Source organism: Antechinus flavipes, chromosome 5 (genome assembly GCF_016432865.1).
Source record: "Antechinus flavipes isolate AdamAnt ecotype Samford, QLD, Australia chromosome 5, AdamAnt_v2, whole genome shotgun sequence".
Classification (NCBI taxonomy): domain Eukaryota; kingdom Metazoa; phylum Chordata; class Mammalia; order Dasyuromorphia; family Dasyuridae; genus Antechinus; species Antechinus flavipes.
The window spans coordinates 40173595-40192150 of NC_067402.1; the positions used below are offsets into that span (position 1 = coordinate 40173595).

Consider the following 18556-nt stretch of genomic DNA (forward strand, 5'->3'; position numbering starts at 1 on the left):
AAAAAGTCACCACCGTCTTGGATAGATTTCAGGTCCATCTACTGAAGGAGCTGTGAGGACACACAGACACTTCCCGCTGAGTCAGCAAGCACTGCCGTTTCTGGACAAAGGCCGAAGGCTGACAGAAAAATCAAACAAGCCAGAGAGCAAAAAAAAAATCCTAAGAACGGGGAAGAAAGGGGCCCAGTGGGGCCCAGGGTCTGACTCCACAATGCTCTTCCCAAATGCCAAAATGTGCTTTAAATCAGGGACGCCTTCTGACTCCGCAGCCTCCCAAGGTGTTTAAAAACTCCTTTTAAGACCTGAGTGATCCTCTGGGTCACCCTCAAATACAACTCAATTCCACAAGCATTTATTAAGTGCCTACTGTGTGCCAAGCACCAAATATAAACTCTGGGTTCAAAGAGCTTATTTTCTACTCCTCTGTAAATGAGGGACCCGATGAGCCCACCTAGATCCTCTTCCCCGAAGGGAAAGGGACAGAGGGCCTGCTGGCATCCAGCCCCACCCTGGGAATCGGAGGGCTGCAGCCTCCCCTCAATACCCCCCGAGGCGCAAAACCCCGGGTTTCCCCAGTTCTCAATACATGAGACAGACAAGTTCTCTCCAGGGAGTCTGGATCCTCCCCCTAATTAACAGCAACTACAAGCAATTATAGAGCATTTTAGGGTGTGTGAAGCTCAGACGCCCTGAGAAATAGTAGATTTTGAGGCATCAGAAAGCCTCGAGTGCAGGAATTATTAAGTTGAAGCACAAGGTCCACGACCTTGCTTAAGAAAAAAAAAATTAATAATTGTAATTCATCCAATTGGAATTGATAATTGATAATCCCTTTGTAACAGGGAGCAAGGGAAGGAATGGATACTTAAGAGCATCCAAGGATGTGGATTTGGCTGATGGCACCATCAAGGTTAAGGGGCATACTAGGGCATGGCCGGGTGCCCAGAGCCACCCTCCTGGGCAATGCTAGTGGCGGCCTGCTGCGAGAGCACTGTGCCAGACCAGGTGTCTGCAGGGCCGTCAGGCTGGGGAAACGGCCTCGAGGAACACTGAGGAAAGGCGGAACTAGGAAAAAGCAAACAGCTGACTTGGGAAACACGACTGGGAAAGCAGCTTGCAGTCCTCCCAAAGCATAAATTACACACAGACACTGGCTGATAAGGCATTTCAGGACCTCTCCCACCCAATAATTGCGCCCTCAGGACCCCAGGAGCCATTTCTGTGCCCAAAGGAGGCTAGGGTGTGCCAGAGTCTGCTTGAACCGACTTGTGGGGAGGGATTGCTAAATCTTCAGCGTGAGCACCTACACCGTGGAAATCGGCAAATGCTACAAACTAGGGGTTGATTTATTGATTGGTTAACTGTCTAGATTTAATATAATATGTATATGTAATATAATAAACTGTCTAGATTTAATATAGTATGTATATGTAATATAATAAACTGTCCAGATTTAATATGATTTAATAGATTTAATAAAGTAATGGAAAACATAAAAGTATGTCACATTTTTTGGAGAGTCAGTAGTTAAATATTTACCAGCACATCCCTGGGAGGAAGGAATTAGCTCTAAGGATCCTTCCTATTAATCACCGAGACGCTATCTTTGCCAGAACGCCAAAGGGAATCCAAAGCACACAAAGCTTATGAATCCCTGCTATTGCAAAATCCCAACACAGCTTCTTAGCAGGATGGAAATGCAGATGGTTCCTGGGTTCCTGCTTCACCAAGTCTATACATTAGATTCCAGCCTTCCATAAAAGCTCTATCATCATCATCATCATCATTACCATCATCATCATCATCATCACCATCATCACCATCATCATCATCACCATCACCATCATCATCATCATCATCACACTTCCCAGTGAAAGGAAGGATGGCATAATGGGTAGAAAACTAGTCCTGGAGTCAAGAAATCCTGAATTCAATCTTGTCTCTTCTTAAACTAAGTCTTTATGACTATGGGCAAGCCATTACACCTCTGGATGCTTTGGATGATTGTCTGAGATCATGAACCTCCTAAATTACTGGGAGTCTCCCTATTGGACTCTTGGTAGACAAAGGATAAGGGGGGGAAAGAAGATGGAAAAAAGTGATCCTTCTTTTCTGTGTGTTCTCTGCCTCTGTAGTTTAATTGCTTGGGGGGAAGCCCTAAAACACAAGGATTCAGATGATCTATAATGTCTAATTTTGGTTCCAGGGAAATGATAGGGAAATCCACCTTCCTTCGAGAGAGCTCACAGACTGCAGGTACAATGCAGCAGGTACAATGCCCTCAAGTGGTGTTCTCTGGCTCAGTTTGCTTTGTTCTAACAGAGAGGGAGGTCCCTAGAGCAGGAATGCAGTGAGGATGATTATGGAGAAGGGACAGTTTTATAAGAAACAGAATCATAAAGGTTTTGTTTTTTCAATCAGCTACATACATTATTTTTTAAACAGAAATTAGTCAGATTTCAATAATAAGTGAATGAATGAATAGGGTAAGGACTAGACCTGTAATTTCATTTATATAAGGACCTTCCAGAGGAGAAAATTCTCTCTACCTAAGTAAATTGGAACCTCTTGCAATTTATAACCTTAGAGAGTTTCCTGGATCAATGAGAGATAAAGTGGACTGTTGAAGGCCACATAACCAGTATGTGTCAGTGACAGGGATCACTTTTTTAGGGCTGGGAATAACTACACAAACTAGTATTTGAGGGGTCAACTTTCCCAGCCTCTCAATGGCCGGCATACAACAGAACTGGATTCTAGTGGCTATCTGCACAGGTAGCTCCCATGAACATCAGAGGGACTGCTTTTTGGGTTTACTTTCTAGTTCAGTCTCAGCTTTCAGTTCTCATTTTGGATAAATGCCTTTCTTTTTTTTAAAACCACATCAGAACACAGTGGTTTGCGTGTCAGCAATGGCAACTTGGTAATTATGAATTCAGAAGGCTGGGCTAAAGCATGCTTAAAGCAAAGGATTGGGGCATTCTGGGATCCAGAATCCTAACCGGACAGTTGGAAGCCCCAGTGCCTCTGAAAAAAAAACACTAAAAATCTACCCCAACCCAGTCTGGGATAAGGCTGACAAGCACAATGCGCAGGATTCACTTTTTCCACACGATCAGAAATACTTTCACTAGCTGGCTCTATCTCTAGGGGAGGAGCAGTCATATGTTTAGTACTTGAAGACTCCTTTTTATCTATAGCAGGGCTTGGAAACATGAGGATTCTTGGATCCTAGCCACAGGCAAAGGCAGGACCAGTGCTTAACATTGATGACATTGTTCGACCAGAACAGTCCAGCCTCTGGCCGGGACACCAATGTTCACTCCCTGTTTTATAAGGACCAGAAGAATGGGCTCTGCTCCCACGGACTCAGCTGGGACTGGGAATCCCGAGCAGTCTCGCCTCCCAGCTCTCCTGGAGCAGGAGATCACTAATTGCATGTGATTTTTATGATCATTCCTCATGTTTTTCACATCCCTCACAGACTGTGGAGCTGTCAGGGACCACAGAGATAACCTACTCCAATGTCCTCATTTTTAGATCAAAAGTATAAAGTCCGGAAAATTGTATTGAAGGAGCAGCTAGATGGAACACTAGCCCTGAAGTCAGGAGGACCTGAGTTCAAATCCAGCCTCCGACACTTAATATTTCCTAGCTGTGTAACCCCAATTAACTCAGCAAAAAAAAAAAAAAAAATTTTTTTTGAATTGATTAATCCAAGAGTCAGCCAGAAGGGTACCACAGTACAAAGTGCTGGGTTTGGAAGCAAGAAGAGCTGAGTTCAAATCCAGTTAAGCAAGCCACTTACCCTGAGGATCATAATAGTACCTAGTTCCCAGGTTGTGATGCTCAAATGAGATAGGCACATAGTAAGCGTTAGACAAAAGCTTATTCTTTCCTTTTCCCTTCCCCAAGATCATAGAGGTAATAAGTGGAAGGACTGGGATTCAAATCTAGGTTTCCTGACTCCAAATCCAGCGACTTCCTTACATCCCACGTTGTTCTGGGGCAGAAGTTCGTATCTCCTTTCTTCCTCATTCAGACAGCTGCTGTTCTGATTGGGCAGAATTTCAGCAGGTTTTCCTTAAAGGTTTTACTATCTGGGCACAATTTGAATTTCCAAGCCATGAGAGGCAGTATGATCCTGGTAGATAGCCATCCTTAAAAGCAGAGAGGTCTGAGTTCAAGTCCTGACTCCGAGACACACTGTCTTTGGGGTCTCTGGGCAACTCCTTAAGATTATAAATTGCAGCAAAGGTAGAGGGAGTTTCTTATTGGAAATTGCCTGGATCATCATAAATTCAAGCCCCATCTCCTATCCTAATAAGGCAATCTTCTGGGAAAGGACTCAGTAGGCAAATAGCAAATGCCTAAAGGAAAAGCCAGGAAAAGAATGTCATCAGAGAGATGGATAAGCACTGGAAAAGCATAACGAGGGATCAAACACCATCCTGAAATGCACCCACAAAGTCAAGACAGTGAAATGAACACACTCAGGACAGCAAATGGATCCCTCGTGTTGGATTCCCAGGAGGACACGAGTGAGAGTTGTGCAGAGTGGGAAAGCACGGATCACCGAGGTCTGCCTCTCTGGACTGACCTATTCCCATTTGTATTGCCAATGATGGGCACATGCTGGGCGCTTAATAAATGCTTGGTGATTGACTGATGAGGTCTCTGATCCATGAAACTATCAGCCAAAAAAGGCTGAAGGATATTTAGTCACAAATACTACACTTCCCAAAGGGAATAAAGTAACCAAAGGACAATTCCTCGCCTCTCTCTTGCTACTTGAGGGAGGGATAGGAGGGTCATAGGATATGGGTTCAAATTCCAGTTTTGTGACTTACTGGCTGTGAGACATTGAGGGTATCCCAACCAGATCAAGGTTTATTAACCTGGAGTCCATAAACTTTTTTAAAAAGTATACTTTGATCATTGTATTTCAATATGGTTGGTTTCCTTTGTAATCTTGTGCATTTTATTTATGGATTTAAAAACATGAATGCCTTATATTGAGGCGCTCACAGGCTTTACCAGTTAGTGCCAAAAGGATTCATGACACAAAAAGACCAAGAACTTTGGCTCTAGATGGCCTCATTATCAGCTGAAATCTAAAACCCTAGAATAAGGATCAGTGCCATCATGTCATTATCCATTATGGGGATACCTAGAACAAAACAAGTGAGCTCCAAGAAACTTTTTGGGATGTGCTGTTTCCCTCCCTTGCAAAATATGATTTTTCAAGACCTGTACATTTTCTTAGAACTGATACTACCCTGGACTCCAAAAGGCATGCAGAAGTCATGCAGCTCATTTATTAGTCCAAATTCATCAAAGAAGTCATTGCTGTTATTGCAGATGCAAATAAGTGTGGTGGTTATAGCTAATGGAGAAAAAGATGCAAATGATTTCCCTCTATGACTAACCACTACAAAGGCTAACCCCAAAATCTGGAGGACAGAGCTTAGAGTCCTGCAGAATATGGAAAAAAGCAAATTAGTATTTCTTATTCTCTACTAAATTGTAAGCATGATGAAGGGAAAGATCACAGCACCCAGCACAGTGGATATCTTACAAAAGTAGAGATTTGCTATATACTTATTAAATAAATGACATAAATTGATAATTTACTTACACTAATAAAAACTAGATATTACCTCATATCAGTAATGAACTGAGGCTCAAGGGTCCCTCATTAAAGTGCCTTTAAATTTTGACATATCTTATATTCTCAGCCTGTGTTTATCCAACCTTTCCTCATAATGATTTCATAAAAGTTAATATCATTAATCACAAATTTTAGAGATGTAAGGGAACTAAGACTTCATATGTTCTCTCTTATACCTATTAATCTATAACATCTCAACAAATATCAACTGAGCTTCCACTAGAAAACCCCCAATGAAAGGGAGACCATACTGCTTCACAGGGTTATCCATTTGGCCAACTCATTGTTAGGGCATTTCTCCTTACATTAAGGTGAAATCTGGTTCCCTTGAAATTCTACCTAGTTTAAATCTTGCAATTCAACCTAATGCAATTGCTCCCAGCTCTCCTCTGAGGCCAGAAGAAGTAAAATCCCTAGTCTATTTTCAGCCTTTCAGACACATAAAGAAAGCTGCCATGTCCTCCTTGAGTCTCCCCTCTTCCAGGCTAAACATTCTACATTCCTTTAATGGATCCTTATATGACAGAATGCAAACTACTTTAGAGTAGAGATTGCCTTATTTTTTGGTAATTGCATCACAAGCAGGTAGCAGAGTGCCTGACACATGCTTGTTGGCTGCTTGGTTGATATGGAATACCTTACTGGCTGCCATGGTGGCATTTGGCTGGAATAGAATGGAAAATAAGGGGATGGGTGGCCCAGGGAATCTGCTCTTTGAAGTGATTATATAATCAAAAAGTTTGAGAACTCCTGGTCAAAGTACAATCTTAGTGAACCACTGAGGTGGTACTTTGAATACTGAGGCACTTTCCTCTTAAGTTTGCAGCTTCTCAAGTTACTTAGAGTTAGTTCCCTATGGGACTCACATCTGTGCTCTTTCCCTATGACTATCAGGTCCATTTTTAAAAGAAATGTCAGCCTTCCCCTAAGGTCTGGAGAAATGCCACAAGTGCTATTTGATGAGGCTTTGATGGCTCACAGAGCTCCAGAAAAGGTCTGATCATGAGCCCAAGATTCGTGCTAGTCAAAGACTTCACAGCATATGCCCAATTTAGAACACTTAGATCATGGCTGTACACAGAAATTTAGAATATGTAGATGGTGGTTGTACACAGAAAATATGTTCTGCAAAATTCTAATTACTTTATTCTGAGAAGCAAGGAAAAAAGTAAAGAATATTTCCAGACACCATTCCAAGCTGCCTTGGGGATCCAGGAATACTGAATGGCAAATGGGTGATTGTATTATAAAGAGACCAGAAGAAAATATTAATTGAGCTTACTCAAGAGTGAACCAATAGTTTCTTTAATTCCTTCTGAAATCACTTTGGTTTTTAAATTTTTTTTTAATTCTTAAAGCTTTTTATTTTCAAAACATATGCATGGATAATTTTTCAACATTGACCCTTATATAGCCTTGTGTTTCAGATTTTCCTCTCCTTCCCTTCACTAGATGGCAAACAATCCAATATATGTTATATATGTTAAAATATATATTAAATCCAATAGGTGTAAACATATTTATACAATTCTCTTGCTGCACAAAAAAAAAAACAGATCAAAAAGGAAAGTAATGAGTAAGAAAACAAAATGCAAGTGAACAACAACAAAAAGAATGAGAATGAGAATGTTGTGATGAAATCACTTTGCTATTAAATGAGTGGCTCCTGAAAATCCAAGAATCTATCAATAAATAAGATCTCAAAGGACTTGAACTAGAACTGGATCTAATTCAGCTATGGTAAGCAGACTGTCCTTCAACCAGAATACATAGTTAATCAATCTGTCCATCTTCCCATCTGTATATCAACAAACAGTTGGGTTCTCTTTATTTGTGTTGGAGAAACAAAGGTTTGAGTTTCTTTGAAAGGGAGATGCATTATGTCAATTTTTGCTTGATCTTTTTGTTTTGATCAAATACTTTTTTGTCAGAAATAAATGCTTATTAAATTGAAATGAATTTACATAAGGCTTACAATGATAAAATACTAAGCAAAAAAATTTAATTCTTGTTCTTATCTTCATATTCCCTTCTCCTAGATACAAATTTCCCTCCATGTTATTATTTAAATTTTTTTTCTTTTTTGCCTTCTTTCTTTCTTTAAATCCTCACTTACCCCATCTTTTGTTCTTTTACATTCTTGATCTACAACTTTCCCTCACTGCCTCATGGAGTTCAAACAATACTGAACATGATAAATTATTGGGGATAAAAAAGAATGATCAGAAAACTTCAAGGTTATTTTTGAGATTAAAGACTCGAAGAAGGAATACGCCTAAAACCAAAGTTTTGCTGGCACAAAAGATTTTTCTAGTTTAATTTCCTTTTTATGGGTGAATCCCAGAGTGTGCATATAACTTCTCATGTGTATGGTTATAATGCTTTCTTTTGATAATCATTTCAGCTCCCCCTACAATAGGGCACTCATTAGTATTTCAACCACATCAGAGGAAATTGACAATGGCTATCTGATGGCCCAAGATACTTGCTCATAAATTATTTATTGGAAAATGCAGAAAAGTCACAGTAAGGAATAATAATGATAGCCAATATTTCTATAGTTCCTATTTTGTACTAGCCACTGTGCTAAACATTTTACAATTATTATCTTTTTTGATCCTCACAACAACCTTGGCAGGTAGGTGCTACTATTACCCATATTTTACAGAAGAGAAAACTTAACACAGGTTAAGGGACTTGCTCAGGGTCACACAGCTGGTAAGTGTCTGGGGCTGCAGGTCATCCAAGATCCAATGTTCTATCCACTATGCTCTTATCCTTCATTATACTAATACTTCAAAGATCTGAGATGTGGTTAGTGTGGGTTAGTATCTCCAGGAAAAGAGATAGTCCTGAGCCCCCAGTCCCAAAATTGTTCCCGAGTTACTGTAACTAAAACATCTATCACTCTGTGGCCAGACTGATGATGAACTTAAATAAAGTGCTTTTTAAATGAACACAAAGGCTAGCTAGTTCTTGAACAACATACACATGATACCAATCTTGTACTCAGAGGATCAAAGATCTTTTTAAAATTGAAAGGAACTTAGAGGCTTCTAAGGTCAATGTCCACATTTTGCAGATAAGGGATCTAAGACACAGGAAAACTGTCACTTGGCCAGCATTATATGACAAATAAATATCAGGATTGGGACCTAAGTTTTCTTAACTCCCTGTACATTACCCCATTGCTGTTCAGTTATTCAAAGCCTTTGCTTACTGGAGAACCTGCACTATCTCTTCAAATCAAATCCAGGGTCACCTCCACAATGGCTATAATGAAGTACACCAGGACCCTATTAATTCAGATCACATCTAAGTTTGCCCTTTGTTAAGTATATGCATAGTATGAACATTATTTCAGGGGAATTTTTTTAGATTTAAGAAAGGAAATGCTTTGAAACACAGTGGAGCGCAACCATTCCCAATAAGATCAGGAGTGAAACAAGGTTGCCCACTCTCATCATTACTATTTAATATTGTATTAGAAATGCTAGCTTTGGCAATAAGAGTTAAGAAAGAGATTAAAGGAATAAGAATAGGCAATAAGGAAACCAAATTATCACTCTTTGCTAATGATATGATGGTATACTTAGAGAACCCCAGACATTATACTAAAAAGTTATTAGAAACACAGTGGAGCACTTTAAATGCATCATTTTACATGTAAACAGTTGAGGTGCTAATTATGTTATTCTTTGCTCGTTATCCAAGAAGGTCTCCTAAGGAGTTTTATTCAGTAACATTTCCTTTTCTTGGTTCTCAATTTAGTGGGACAAAAGTGTATGAAGTGCCTATTATGTGAAAGGCAGAATCAAGAAGGTCTCTGTCTTCTATGAGGATAGGGATGGATGGATGAGGGTGGTGGTGACTGGGATAGACCTCCTCTGGGGTTTTAGCTGCATCCCAAGGGAAGCCAGGAGGCAGAGGGGAGGAGGGAGAGCATTCCAGGCACGGGGGAGAAAAGCACAGAGTTGGGGTGGGAGATATCAATGCAAGGACCACCAAGAGAGCCAGTAACGCCGATTCTAGAGAACTCAGAACACAGGAAAGCACCAGAAGATTGGAATGGTAGAAAACCCAGGCTGTGCTTTCAGTGCCAGGCAGAGGACTTTATACGTGATCCTGGAGGGAGCCTCTGAAGTCTATGGAGTGAAGGGAGTGGCGTGACATGGTCCGTCAGACTTTAAGCTTTAGAAAAATCTCTAGCAGTTGAGTGAGGGTGGACTGGAGTGGGCAGAGACTCAAAGAAGGGGATCAATCAGAAATCTGCTACCACAGCGTGGCCATGACTTGGTGAGAACCTGCATGAGAACTGAGTCCTGAAGAGAATACCAAAAGCCAGAGGTGAGCAGGGAGTATGTTCCAGTAATGGGAGGTGGCTTGTACAAACAGAGGCAAGAGATGGCATGTTGAGCTTGGAAAAACAGCTGCTAGTAAATTTGGCTGGAATGTAGACAGTGGGAAGGGGAGCTTGAGAAGGCAAAACTACAATGGTGGGTACAGGCAAGTGGTGGAGAGCCTGAAAAGTTATGCCAAAAAGCTTGAATTTTGTACTAAAACTCATGGTAGGTTTTGATGGTCAGACCGGAGGCTTAATATTATGTTGGTAGCTTGAATGAATGATAGATGGCAGATGAGGTGAGAATGGAAGCAGGGGAAAAGCTAAGAGACTCTTATAATAGCAGAGGTAAAAGGTGAATGGGATGGTTACATCCCTAGAAGCAAGACGAGAAAAGAGAAAGGAACAGAGATGGTAGATGCTATAGAACTTTGTACCTGAGGAGGGACAAAGGAGGGTTGTACTTGGGTTATTGGAAGGATATACACTTAAAACTGTCCATAACACTCTGTAATTGAGAATTTCCACTGATTATAATAAGCCTTCATCATGGTCAGATCAGCTCAGTAAGGTTCTACTACAATTGATTCAATATTTTTAAAGATTTTCCCTCTCTCCCTTTTTTCTGGGGTCCACCAGAGGGAGTAGGGATATAAAATGGAATTCCTTTATTCTATTTTTTGATTTTTTTTAAACAGAGAAAGAGGAGTTCATTTAGATTCCAGATGCTTGTTCCAATTAGGTCAGTAGGTCTCCAAAATGATATTTAGAACCACAGGATTTAGATTTTGAAGGAATTATCTAGTGGATTACAAAATGAGTCCCAGAAGTTAAATAACTTATTGAAGACCCATAGTAGTCAAATAGCAGAAACTAAATTTGAATCCAGATCTTTGTTCAAGCATTTTGAAAAGTCTCCCCAGTCCCTTGCCACCCTACCCCCATTTTGTGCCTATTGTTCCTTGGAACTGCTATCTTAAATAGCTCCCATTTTCAATGTGGTTGGTAAAGTGCTTTACAAGTTACCTCACTTCCTCCCCACAAAAAACCCAGGAAGAAAGTGCTACTGTCATTCACATTTAGAATGCAAGGACCTTTTGAATAGGGATTGCTTCATTCTTTGTACTTGTGTCCCTAGTACCTAGGACAGTGCCTAGGACAGAAAAGGTCTTGGTAGATATTTGCTAATTAGTTTTACAGATGAGAGAACAGAGAGCTTGAAAAGCTCAGGAACTAAGCCACATAGTTACTACTACTCTAAGATGAGACACAAACTCAGGACCTCCCGACTCTGGCTGGTGCGCTCCCCATTCTCTTGTTCTTGGTTTCTTGGCGTCATGAACCCCTCTGAGAAGCTGGTGAAACCTCATACTCCTGTGATTCTATCTCCTTTTGATCTATCTTTATGCCTTTAATTTGTCTCTCTTGTCTTATTGTTATTGCTAGCATTTCTAGGACCATGTCTAGAACCAAATAATACTGTAATGCAAAGAATGGGCATCCTTGATTTGCTCCCATATTTATTGAAAAAGGTTGTAATATATGCTCATGTATTACTGTGGTTTGTTGTATACATGCATAATGAAGAAAACTAAATTTCCAGTTAGAGATGAAAATGTCTTTCTATCTAAGTTCATGGGTCTTCTGAAATCTCAGGCTAACAATCCTTCCATCAGATCATAGAGATACTGGTTTAAAACTCAATGTTGTAAGTGCTATGGGATTAGGCTGGTTCTTGCTTCTAACTTCCCCAGAGAAGGGTGGTATCTACCAAGTAGTGAAAGACCTTCAAAAAAGAGATTTCTCTTGGGAATCTCTTCTTATGCTTTGCAACTCAGGCTTCCCATATGGTAACTGGTAGGTCAGAGAACCTGGAAACCCATTTACAAACTGTTCACAGAGCAGCAGCCACAAAAAATCACCTCCAAAGCCAAGCAAAACCTTGGAGCCATGGCAAATGGGCTACACCTTAGCTGCACTTGCTTCTCAGTTGTTTTCGGGGTTCAACAGGGTCTATCTGGAATCAAGCCACCTAGGGCCTTGCTTTCTTGGGAAGCACTTGCCCTGGATGGAGCCCAAGGAGAATTCCACTTGACCTAACAAACGCAATTTAACTTTTCTTCCTTCTCATTTTTTCTCCAGCCATAAGAAAGGCGCCAGTTCCTCTTGAGAGACACTCTTCCACACACGGTCTCCAGAAACACAATGTACATGGCCTCCTGCCAAAGTAATTCCTGCCCTCTCTGGCTCTTGAGAGCTTGCCAACAGCTTCCTGCAATACCATCTGGTGGTGTGACAGTCTGATATACAGACAGCATGCTGGGAAGGGCGCACGGATCCACACAGCTCACGTCCCTCACGCGGCCGGCTGCCACGGGACTAAACTGAGAAATGAGGATGTTTCACAAAAAGAAATAGAAAAGAATGAAAACATCCACAAACCAGAAGGCTTTTTGGGTGTCCTCTACAGACATTATCCATCAGCGATACAGCAAAAGTCCAGAGGGGTGAGTGAGGAGTGATTAGGACATAGGAAGGAGGGAAAATGCGAGAGGGACACAGAGAGCAGGGAAGTTTAGCTTTCTTTGCACCCTGGATCACCCCAGTGGGCTCTGGTGATCACTGTGGATGCCTTCTCAGAGCCATGTTTTTAAACGCACAAAGAAATAAGATTACAAAGAAAAACAACTATACTGAAAGTTACTGAAATATTTAAAAAACAGGTTTATGCATCCTATATTATAAACCCTCATGTAGAAGGAAAAAAGACCAGATGTCAAAGGACACGAGTTGTGCTCCCCAGTCTGCGCTAATGGCCATCCGAGAATAGGAAGACACTAAATCTGAAGCCATATAACCACAGCTAGAAGGGACTTCAGAGACCATACAGTTCAAACCTTTCATTTTCACACGTCAGAGAGGTGACTTAAGATCACAGATTTAAAATTGGAAGAGACTTTGGAGACTAAAACCAACATCTTTATTTTAAAGATGAGTAATTTGGAGGCCCAGAACAGTGAGTGTGATTTGCCTAAGGAACAAAGGGAGTAATCACCAGAGGAAGACTCTCTGATTATTTCCATTGCACCAAAATCTGGGTTCAAATTCTGACTTTAACAGTGTGTGATCTTGAGCAAATCATTTCAAATCTTTAGACTCAGTTTCTTCATCTATAAAATGGGCAAGTCAGATTCAATGATCTCTAAAGTCCCTTTTAGTTTCAAATCTCTCATTCTAAAAATTTGCCTTGTGATCTCAGGCAATAATAGCAAGAGTTCACATTAACATAGCCCTTAGGTTTATAAAGTGATTTCTTTATAACAATCCTGGAAGGTATTATATGTTATATGTTATATATAGAAGAGAAGACCAAGGCTCATAGAAATAAGTTAATTAAGTAATTAAGTAAATTAAGTAAAACAACAAAGTGATGGAATGAAAAGAGTTGGATTTGGAGTCTGAAGCCCTAAGTTTCAACTAGCTCCGTGGCCATTTAATAGCTGTATGATTACAGATAAATCACTAAAACTCTCTAAGCACCAATTTCCTTATTCATAAAATTAAGAAAATAACACCAATGCTACCTATATTGGAAGGTTGTTCTAATGAACAATACTTTGTGAAACTTAAATAAATATGATTATTGTTTTTGATTTGGCCTAGATCACATAGACCACGATTCAGACCTAAATCTGGGGACTCCTGACCTCCAATGTTCTATCCACATCAGGCAACATCCATCATTTTCTTTCCCTTTACAATTTAAGGGTGGAAGTAGAGGAGATTGAAGGCCCTTTCCCAGCCCTAGAAGCAAAAAACACACATTGAAGGACCAGTAAAGACAAAGAACACATAAAAAGCAGAGTTACCATGGTTTTTCTTTAAAAACCAATTCTCAGGGGACATGGGGAGGTCAATTCAAACAAAGAGAAACTCGCTATTGGTGAGCAATAAAAGAAGGGGAACAATCACAGTCCCGGAGAGCATCTAGGGAAATAAATCCTCCTCTCCACAAAGAGTAGAGCACTATGGCTATGGAAGGCAGGGCACACAATCAAATGCTCTTCCTGTTGATTTAGCTCAGATGCCTTTTTTTCATCCAAGAAAGGGCTTAATTGGGGATAAGGATGAAACTTTTTTTTTTTTTTTTAGCAAATAAAAAAAAAGTGAAATGACAATTCAGGTATATAACCAAACTAATCTCTCTAGGCTACCTATCAGATGTACCAGAGAGAGAGCACTACTTTAAGAGCCAGAGCAGGGGTATGCTGGAGCTAGTTTATAGCCAATTGTTAAATGTTCAACGTAAACATTAGTACCTTGGAAAATCAGCAAGTTAAACAAATAAGGTTTGATTTATATATGTTGGTGATAGTCTAGATTTGAGGATGTGATAGAGAAAATGTTAAAAAATAATGCAGATTAAATTTAAATTTGTGTCACACATTTTTCTTGGAGATCTGGTTGTTAAACATTTGCCAGAGTATTCTGATTAGGAAGAAGTGTGCTCAAATCCTGGCTCTGCTACTTACCATCTGTGTGATCTTCTAGACCTTAGTTTTTTTCTCTGTAAAATGAGGGGTTGGACTAGATGGCCTTTGAGTTTTCTTCCAACTCTAGACCTATGATCCTATAGCCCTAAATAATTTCATCTCTTTAGGTTTCAGTTTTCTCCATAAAATGATGGAGCTAGAGTAGATTCTCTTCAAAGTCTCTCAATCTGTGATCAGTGATTTAAAAAAAAAATTCCTACAAATAAAAAGGACTTCTAGAGACCTTATAAAGGATTCCATGCACCAGTAGGAAAAGTAAAACAAAGGTTTGAACAATCTGACAATGTCTGTTCAATAAAAGAAGCAACCCATGGTGACCTTTTAGGTCAAACATCAGCAGCATCTTTTGTGTGAGACAGAGAAAGCCCGAACTGTTCCAGAAAGCTGTTCTAAGAGAGCAGGCAGGTGAGGGAAATTATGACCCCTGAATAGTTGACCTTCGTAGATAAGTTTTCATTTCTCTCCTAGCCAACTAAGTAGGGAGCTCTTACAGGTCTAGTAAATAGTATTTACTTAGTTTGAGTCTTTGCTTGTCCTGAAATCACAGGTAAATGCTAAATAACCTTAGGAGCTATAAGTGAGTGGGAATCGAGGCAACAATATTTCTGAAAATGGCAAGTGTGAACCTGATCACTAAGAGGAAAAAGCACTGCAATGGGAGTGGGGCAAGAAAGAGGGACAGAGAGAAGAGAGGGAAAGGGAAGGAGAGAGGGAGAGAAAGTGAGAGGCAAGAGAGAGAAAGAAGAAAGAGAAAAAGAAAAAGGAGGGAGGGAGGGAAGAGAGAGACAGAGAGGAAGAAGAGAAAGGGGGAAAGAGAGAGACAGATAGAAACAGACACCCAGAGAACAAAGAGATACAAAAAAGAGTAAGGAGGAGAGAAGGAAAGAAGGGAAAGAAGGAGAGAGAAAGAAGAGAGAAAGAGAAGGCAAGAGAGAGAAGGGGAAAGATGAGAGAGAAGGGAGAAAGAGGAAAGACAGAGAGACAAAGATAGAGATAAAAATAGAGGAAAGAGGGCCAGAGACAGGAAGATAGAGAGAAAGCAAATCCTTCCCTCCTGGAGCTTATACAAGCTCATCTATTATCATTCCTCAATGTCAAACATGCTAATTGTCCCAGCTCTGCCAAAGCCTGACAGAGAGTGATGGCCTCAAACACAGCAGACGACAGAGCTTAGAAGCAAAAGTGTCACAAGCAGGAGCCCAGGAAACAATTCTGGTAGATTTAAGAAACCTCACTTTAGGGTTCCAGGAGAACAATAAATGTATCAGTTACTTAGGTGAGAAGAGTCCCCACCAGAGCTGCTGATTAAACGTAGTCAGGTATGAGGCGGACATGGAAAGACCAACGTGCTCTTTCCCACATCCACACCATCAATTTAAATGCTTTCAGGGGGTGGCTTTAATCACAGGGGGTCCTATACATTTCCTAATTTACTAGTGGAACTCCCTGACATCATGTCTTAAATCACTTTGGTCCATTTGTCTCAGCAGCAGTGCAGGAGATTGCTACTTTAGTTCACAGCAGGATCACAGTTCTTCAGCTAAAAGGGACACCATCCAGTGGAAGCCTCTCATTTTGAAGAGGAGGAAACTGAGAACCAGGTGAGGGGAAATTATTTACTTGACGACACGTGTAGTAAGTAGTAGAGGCAGGATCTGAGCCTGGGTCCTGCTTACAGGGTCAGATTACTCGAGTCACCCACATGACAACAACCAGGACCTACTGTGAGCAGTGCACTGTACTAGGCAGGAAGAGGGGCAAAATTGAGATAAGGTATAACCCAGGCTGGGCCCTTGTAGTCTAGGAAAAGATGTGATGAGATCCTGGGGTCACAGCTGTTTTATCTTTCTGCAGGGAGTATGAAACGTATAAATATTATTTGAATAGGGAGGCAGTGGCGAGAACAGTGAGTTTAGGGTTAGAAGAGCAGGGGTTTGAAGCCAGGCTCTGCCGCTCACCATTGTGAGACTTAGGGAAAATCATTTAAACCCTCTAGACCTTTTTTCTTTTTGTTTTTAATAAAATGAGAAGTTTTGACAAGATGGCCTCCAAGGTCTCCTCTGACTCCAAATTTACAGTCCCATGACAATGAATTACAGTGAAAAGTTCTCTCATACAGATCAAAAACAGTCAAGTGATTTATTAGATCAATTGCTAGGAGTTACCTAAGTCACCAAAGTGAAGTAATTTGCCCAGAAATCCACAAGATCTGACCTTCCTAAGTCTCCTATACCATGCTGTCAATACCTAGACGCTTAATGAAGTTTTCTACAAAGTGTGAGGAGAGAGTAAAACCAGATATTTAGGGAAGAAACTTTTGTCCTGTAAGACTGCAAGAGAATCCAAATGGCCCAAAGGAAGATCAGGGGCTCAAACTACAACCAGTATCACTTTTAGGCACTACAGAGAATGTGACCCAAATATCTGGGAAATGGATGAAAAAAATTATCATTCCTTAATGAAAGGAATGATAATTTCATTCCTACCACCACTAACCATTACTAGTACCCTACTATTACTACTACTACACCACCACTAACTACCACTATTACCACTACCATTACTAGAACCCTACTATTATTACTACTACTACACCACTATCACCACTATTACTATTACTATTACTACTACTACACCACCACTGACTTATTACCACTACCATTACTAGTATCCTCCTATTACTACTACTACTACTACTACTACTACTACTACTACTACTACTATACCATTATCACCACTATTACTATTACTACTACTACACCACCACTAACTACCACTATTACCACTACCATTACTAGTATCCTCCTATTACTACTACTACTACTACTACTACTACTACTACTACTACACCATTATCACCACTATTACTATTACTACTACTACACTACCACTGACTACCACTATTACCACTACCATTACTAGTATCCTCCTATTACTACTACTACTACTACTACTACTACTACTACTACTACTATACCATTATCACCACTATTACTATTACTACTACTACACCACCACTAACTACCACTATTACCACTACCATTACTAGTATCCTCCTATTACTACTACTACTACTACTACTACTACTACTACTACTACTATACCATTATCACCACTATTACTATTACTACTACTACACCACCACTAACTACCACTATTACCACTACCATTACTAGTATCCTCCTATTACTACTACTACTACTACTACTACTACTACTACTACTACTACTACTACTACTACTATACCATTATCACCACTATTACTATTACTACTACTACACCACCACTAACTACCACTATTACCACTACCATTACTAGTATCCTCCTATTACTACTACTACTACTACCACTACTACTACTACTACTACTATTACTATACCACTATCACCACTATTACTATTACTACTACTACACTACCACTAACTACCACTATTACCACTATCATTACTAGTACGCTACTACTACTACTACTACTACTACTACTACTACTACTACTACTACTACTACTACTATACCACTATCACCACTATTACTATTACTACTACTACTACCACAAATTGGGTAACTTTGTACAAATCACTTCACTTAGATGGACCTCATCTGCAAAGTGCAAAAATTGGACTACATGATCTCTAAGATGCTCTTTGAGTTTCACAAGAGGTGATTCTATGATTGTCTGGAGTCCTCACTCAGTCCCTGGGGCCCTTTGTCTTCTGAACCCCCCCCCCCCAAGGGCCAGTGTGCAACCAAGAACCAAGAGGAAAGGGCACAGATAATTCATTTATTGATTGACCAGGATGGCCTCTCCTCCTTTCCTTCTTTCTGTTCCCCTCAATCGCCACCTCCCAACCTCTGCTTTAATGGATGGAGAGAAACTTACTGCAAGCCCCACAGGTGAAGCAGCTGTCATGGTAGAGGTTCCCCATTGCCTGGCAGGCCTGGTTGGCTCCGAAGACACCCTTATTGCATTTCACACATGCTCCTGTAAGA

General features: G+C 40.4%; 1 protein-coding gene across 1 annotated transcript in view; it reads right to left on the reverse strand.

Moving 5' to 3' along the window:
• The window catches only part of LIMD1 (LIM domain containing 1), a 72447-nt gene that overhangs the window by 15953 nt on the left and 37938 nt on the right, over positions 1–18556 (reverse strand). Inside the window, exon 2 of the mRNA XM_051963095.1 lies at positions 18447–18548. Within this exon, the coding sequence (XP_051819055.1) occupies positions 18447–18548 (102 nt within the window). The remainder of the gene's footprint in view (positions 1–18446; positions 18549–18556) is intronic.